At 35.2% G+C, this 6748-nt stretch overlaps 1 protein-coding gene across 2 annotated transcripts; it reads left to right on the forward strand.

Moving 5' to 3' along the window:
- The first annotated feature begins 1047 nt into the window (after positions 1 to 1047).
- On the forward strand, positions 1048 to 6325 carry LOC143600507 (protein NRT1/ PTR FAMILY 6.2-like). 2 transcript variants are annotated; one of them, XM_077078179.1, is made up of 5 exons: positions 1048 to 1458; positions 1614 to 1716; positions 3556 to 3773; positions 4283 to 5168; positions 5706 to 6325. In XM_077078179.1, exons 1-5 carry the CDS (start codon positions 1456 to 1458, stop codon positions 6209 to 6211), a joined length of 1716 nt encoding a protein of 571 aa, XP_076934294.1. In that variant the 5' UTR covers positions 1048 to 1455; the 3' UTR covers positions 6212 to 6325. The 2 variants fall into 2 exon arrangements, with proteins under 2 accessions (XP_076934294.1, XP_076934293.1); XM_077078178.1 differs by lacking the exon at positions 1048 to 1458 and having other exon boundaries at positions 1593 to 1716.
- The last annotated feature ends 423 nt before the right edge of the window (positions 6326 to 6748 follow it).

Below are 6748 nucleotides of genomic sequence, written 5' to 3' on the forward strand. Positions count from 1 at the left end.
AATCCCAACCATCAACTGTCCCAATACTTTAGGTAATACCTTAACTAATAACAAGATAGATGTATAAATATAATTGTCCATCATTGATAATGGTTGAATAGAAACCCTATAACAAATGCCTCCTTTTGTAGGTCACACACGTCGACATGCTTTTCACATCATCTAACAAATACCTTCCATTTTTAAGATCCTAATTGTATGCAAGCCTACCCTTTAACATATTTGTTTGACCAACTAGTGCACCCACCATATAAAAAAAAATTGGACCACAAGCATTATCACATGTACCTACCTAATATCAAAATTACACCGGACACATGATAATGCAACATAGGTATATCATTGCTAAACAAATGAGTACTGTCGACAATAAATACAGAAAAAATACGTTGAATTCTTTTAAAAGATCTGTCAACGTACGGTTCATATTTCGCTGGTTTTGGTGACAACTCATCATCGATAGAATATATGTCGCTATAATCCCCACTCGACTTTTCAAGTGTTTGTCGTTGTGGGTCTAATTGCTGACTGTACGTGGGTGCCTATTTACTGACTAATATATCGGTAATGGAGCCTAAGGTGACACCTTAGAAAACTTGTCAGTAATTCGTCGCTAAAGATGTTTGACAGTATTCTGCCATTAATTTGTCGAAAATCAAATTAGCGAGGATCATATTTATGATAGAATTGTCATATTATCTTAGCTTTTGGGGATATACTTGTATCCATACTTTATTGATGCTACAAAATCTTGAAAATTGACTATTCAATTCAAGAATCACATATTGTGCACATTTAAACTAAAGCTTTTAAGACAATATACTTTCTCTAGCTGTTATTGCCCATGCCCAAGAAAATGACCGAGCGAATTGAAACCGAAAGAGCATAAAAACAAATGAAAAAAGGTTGGAACTTTACCTTATTGTGGGGTAGATATAGCACTAAGAACATGTAGTAGTACTCATATAAAAAGAATGGGTATGTACCATATGTTGCTTTGATTATGATTCACAAATCCTACACAATCAACCTGTACCATACAGATAGCTAGGTGGTAAAAGAGCATTTGAACAAGCAAAAAAGAAATAGTGATTTTGTTATACGTGTTCTAGAGTCCACTACAAATCAACATCAACTTTAGTTTAATTTTGCAAATTATATCTATAACAAATAGTGCTAAGATTCTAGACAAAAATGCGGTAGGGCTAATCGTTATCGTGTTGAATGATCTTCTTAATAGAGTAGTGGAGGGTCACCTTTAGAGTTGTACATCTTCCTTTGCCTATATAAATGCATGCTCTTCCAAATAACATGTTCAAGTGTTAAGTAAACCTCAAAGAGAGAGAGAGATAGAGAGAGATAGAGAGAGAGAGAGAGAGAGAGAGAGAGAATTAAAGAGTTCTTGAATTTTGTTAAGTGTTGAGGCTCTTTTCATATATTAGAACAAGAGAAACAATGGTTAGTATATATATCATTGATTTCTATCAATCCTACATCTTGTTTTCTAATATAAACCCTAATCTTTATCTTGTTATTTTTTTTTTCTTTTTTTGAAACCCTAAACTTAAGTGATGTTTCGTGGTAGATAAATAATGTGTTTTGCCTCATTTCAGGAAGGGAAGACGAGTTGGACTGTCGCAGATGCGGTAGACTACAAAGGCTACCCGGCTGATAAGTCAAAAACCGGTGGTTGGGTGCCTGCCGCCCTAATTCTTGGTGAGTTCATACATAATTTGTTTCATTGTTTTGGCATTCAAACATGTTCAAACATGCATGTGCGTGTGTAAGTGCATAGTGGTCCTGTGATCAATCGGGTTCATGGGTTCGGGTTTAGCTAATCATAGTTGCCCACAAATAAACATAGCATTATGTGGCTAGCTAAGACAACTTTGATCAGAAATTGGACCACCATGGCCACTAGGTCAATTTATTGTGTAGCTAGTTTTGTGTTTGGTATCTTTATATATATGCTTCCTTTAAACACTTTTTTTCTTTTGTTTTGGTTTCTATATATGTGATTGAGAGTACATACAAGGGAAGAAGTTAAGATCAATTTTTATCACCATATATAACAAGTGTTACGCTTGTATATGCGTATATATAAGTCGAAAAGCCTTTTTTATAGTTTTAAACGTTTACAAATCCTTATGATATTTTATATTTCTTCGCACTTATAATATAATTATCTCTATTTATATTCTAAGTGCAAGAGGCTTGATGAAACTAGTATTTTATAAAAATCCTATGAAGACAGAAATTAAAATACGCATAATCATAAGAAACGGGCTTTCATAGTTAAAGTATATATATATATATATATATATATATATATATATATATATATGTATAGAATTGTATTAATGTTATCTTCTCTTTTCGCTCATTGAAATGGGGTGGCGTGTGCTAAATGTTTAAGTGAAGGTGGCTGAAAAGTTAGTATGCAAGTCATTTTGCATGATACATGATTGCAAAGTGGCTAGAAGATGACACAGAAAATTATGTTGTCATTCAATTGCTTAAATTACTAGAAAATCTATAAAACATGTTGCTTTGGTATGTTTGCAAGTCATAATTATTTTCTTCACTAATTATTATAAATGGTAATCTGAGATTATCACAAGTAAACACACAAGAAAGTCATCATTTAAAAAAAAAAAGGTGACCATTGTGACTGAAATCATAATAATTAAACTTGATGACAATATTTATTGTATAATATGTGACCGGTTCATTTTGATTGTAAAAATTGAATGAATTATTGACAAAAAGGAATACATGGTACATATATTATTCATATCAAAATAAATATAATGTATGGGCTTAATTCTTATTAAAAGAAAAATATTTAAATTAATATAGTTCCATACATTCTTTCTTATTTATTTAAAAGTATGTTTAACTTTTAGATGATAATCACATGTTTTTATATCTATCAATTTAAACTCTATGTTTATTTAGAAAAAGTGTGGTATATGCTGGTCACTAGTGCTCAATCATTGTACGTGTGGGAATAATTGAGATATTTGGGGTCCCCCAATCAAAAAGGGCATTCAACATCCCACTCCCAACATTGTAAAAGTAGGGATAGGACAATTAGCCAACACAAGGTATAATGTCTAAAGTCTCTTTCATTTCATCGACACAAAAACAATGTAACAACAATAGCTAGGAACATGCCCGCCTAGCAGTTGTTAGCCCATGTGACATCCTTGTGCGGTTTTGAGTCCCCATCTGCGTACAAGGATGAGATTGAACTGATTATGTGAGAGGGGAGCAGAGAGTTATTTTTTATTGTCGGAAGGAAAACTTGGACACATGCTAACATGACTAGCGTTTTTAAGTATGCATTTTAGTGTCTGAAACATCATAACTTAACTCGGGCTGTCATGTAACTAGATTAATGTATTTTTGATAAGAGGGAAAACTTGGACACATGCTAACATGACTAACGTTTTTAAGTATACATTTCAGTGTCTAGTGTCTGAAACATCATAACTTAAATCGGGTTGTCATGTAGCTAGATTAATCTTGATTTTGACTTGTGTTACATGACAGGAATTGAAATATGTGAGAGGTTATCAACAATGGGAATAGCAGTGAACTTGGTGACATATTTGAGTGGAACTATGCACCTCCCAAGTTCATCCTCAGCCAATGTGGTTACTGATTTTATGGGCACATCTTTTCTCTTGTGCCTACTTGGTGGCTTTTTAGCTGATGCTTTTCTTGGAAGATTCAAGACCATTGTCATCTTTGCCTTTATTCAAACACTAGTAAGTCTTCCTATACATCCAATCACTTTCTTACATTGCCATTTACAAAACCGTATGAGGTTATTAATAAACTGAAAATTCGTTACATATATTAATCTTTAATAAAAATACGAAGCTAGCTAGTCTATATTTCGGTGTGGCTATATGAACTACTAATAAACATGGTTTTAAGCAACTGTATTGGTCATCAAACCAAACGTCTTACCAGTCTACTAGTAGGACGGTCGGAACGAGTTTGTAAGTTTGGGTGACAGATAATAAAAAACATTAAATACTAAATTAGTAAAGGATGGATTTTCAGAAAAGGAGAATGAAATTAAAATAGAATCAGTAAATATTCAATACAGAATCATTACATTATCATTGTTAAGCTTAGTCACAGAAGCATATAACTTTAGTCTCCAAATATTCATTTTTATGTGCCCCCCTTTAATTTAAAAAACCAAACTTTTTCTATATATTTTCTGTCATCCTAACTTATTTCATGTCAACATTAATCATCTTAACAGGGTACCGGAACACTAGCACTATCAACAAAACTACCAAACCTCAGGCCGCCACCGTGCCACGCCCACGAGGAATGCAAAGAAGCGAACGGATTCCAAATGGGAATCCTCTACCTCGCTTTGTACCTCGTTGCACTAGGGACAGGCGGCCTGAAGTCCAGTGTGTCAGGGTTTGGGACCGACCAATTCGATGAAAAAGACGAAGCCGAAAAGACACAAATGGCGTATTTCTTCAACCGGTTCTTCTTCTTCATCAGCCTAGGCACACTCACCGCGGTCACGGTGCTCGTGTACATACAAGATGAGATTGGTAGAAGTTTGGCTTATGGGATATGCTCAATTTCAATGTTCATTGCTATTTTGGTGATATTATCCGGTACTAAAAGATATAGGTACAAGAAAAGTGCTGGAAGCCCTATTGTTAGTATTTTTCAAGTTTTAGTGGCGGCTATAAAGAAAAGGAACATGGATCTTCCTTATGACATAAACATGTACTACGAAAACACACCCGAGGGTACGAGGATTCACCACACGAATCAGTTTAGGTGTTTGGACAAGGCTGCGGTTGTGGCCGAGGGTGACTTTGTGAAAACTGGCTCGGGTTCCACCCCGAATCCATGGAGATTGTGTACGGTGACAAGGGTGGAAGAGGTTAAAATGATGGCTAGGTTGTTGCCTGTCTGGGCAACAACCATATTGTTTTGGACCGCTTATGCTCAAATGATTACTTTTTCAGTTGAGCAAGCGTCCACGATGGAACGGTCCATTGGAGGGTTTAATATCCCTGCGGGGTCGTTAACCGTCTTCTTTGTGCTTGCGATCTTGCTTACTTGTGCGGCTTATGATTGTTTGATCATCCCATTTTGGAAGAAATGGAAGGGAACACCAGGTAAATACAAATGCAATATTATGTTATGATCTCACTACTAAAAACTATCATTTGCGACGGTAGAAACAGTCGTAAAATAGTTGCAATTCTCTTTGCGATCGATCGTGATGGTCGCTAAAACATTAGTAGTTAGTTTGTGTGAAATATTTTGAGACTGATTTTGTTTTAGTTGCTACTTTTGTGAGCGGTTTCGGTTTCAGTCGCACGCTTAATCGTAGCAAACGTGCGACTGTTTCCGGTCGCTAAATGGTCACTATTTTGCGACGTTTTCGGTTTCCATTATTTTAGTGATGGTGTTAGAATAATAAGAGTTAATTGTAATATTATTAATGAATGATACGTTTTATATATAAAAAAAACTTAACATTACTCTTTATGAAATATATACAACACCAATACCAAGTAAATATAATTAAATATATTTAAGGGATTACTCTATAAAATAGTAACCACCTACAAGATAGAAGATTGAAGCAACGTGTAGCTTGAAACAAATCAAGTATATGACTATAATTATTTATTTGTTTTGGACAACAGGTTTCACTGATCTACAAAGAATGGGACTAGGATTAATCCTCTCAACCTTTGGGATGGCGGCAGCCGCTGTAGTCGAAATGAAACGATTATCCGTAGCCAAATCCGTTGGCGGGACCCCTCACGGAGGCTCACTACCAATAAGTGTATTCATGCTCATCCCACAATTCTTCCTAGTGGGCGCGGGCGAGGCGTTCATATACACCGGACAACTAGATTTCTTCATCACAAGATCACCAAAAAGCATGAAAACAATGAGCACCGGGTTGTTTTTAACCACGCTTTCACTCGGGTTTTTCATGAGCAGTTTTCTGGTGTCCGTGGTGAAGAAGGTGACCGGAAGCCACAACGGACAAGGGTGGCTAGCTGATGATATTGATCATGGAAGATTGGATTGCTTCTATGGCTTATTGGCGATTTTGGGTGTGATTAACTTAGTTGTGTATCTTGTGGTGGCAGCTTGGAATAAAAAGGAAGAAAAGGCAACAGAAATGGTGGAAGTTGTGTGATTATTATATATTGATGATTGTTACTATGAAATTGTGTGGTTTCGTGTTTATATCGATTGTCACTTTTTCTTGTAATGTTCAAAAATAATCATATGAAATGAAATTATTTTCGTTTGGTGGTGAAGGGTAACGGAAACGATAAAACAAGCAAAGAACGTATTCTCGTATTAAATTTGGGCCCTTTCAGCCATGTTTACCCTATCAAGTTGGTTCATATAAGAGTTTGTTAACTCTTAGAGCAGTTCCTCATGTTGATAGCTTTTCATATATTGATCCAATTGATCTCACGAAATAAACCATGTTATAAGTTATAAGTATTCAAAGTAAAATAGACTAAAGATAAATTAAAAAGTAAATAATAATTACACTACAACAAATAAAGCTCCTAATGAGCGGTTTCTTGTCAAGTCAAAAGTAGTTTCGACCCGCTCTATATTAAATCGTTGTTTATCTATCAAAGGTTGTCCTTTGCAACGGTTAATATATGAAGCGGTGTTCAAATTATGTTTTGAAGCAGTGTTCAAATTACGTTTGTAA

Source organism: Bidens hawaiensis, unplaced genomic scaffold (assembly GCF_021521415.1).
Source record: "Bidens hawaiensis isolate Kalapana, Puna unplaced genomic scaffold, B.hawaiensis_p1.1 tig00054188_1, whole genome shotgun sequence".
In the NCBI taxonomy this organism is placed as follows: Eukaryota; Viridiplantae; Streptophyta; class Magnoliopsida; order Asterales; family Asteraceae; genus Bidens; species Bidens hawaiensis.

What these genes read in the sequence shown, in the direction of transcription:
- LOC143600507 (XM_077078178.1), top strand. Translation starts at nt 1,593, where the DNA reads ATGTGTTTTGCCTCATTTCAGGAAGGGAAGACGAGTTGGACTGTCGCA. An exon ending in GCCTGCCGCCCTAATTCTTG is followed by an intron (nt 1,717 to 3,555) that starts GTGAGTTCATAC and finishes GTTACATGACAG; the next exon opens with GAATTGAAATATGTGAGAGG. An exon ending in GAAATGGAAGGGAACACCAG is followed by an intron (nt 5,169 to 5,705) that starts GTAAATACAAAT and finishes TTTGGACAACAG; the next exon opens with GTTTCACTGATCTACAAAGA.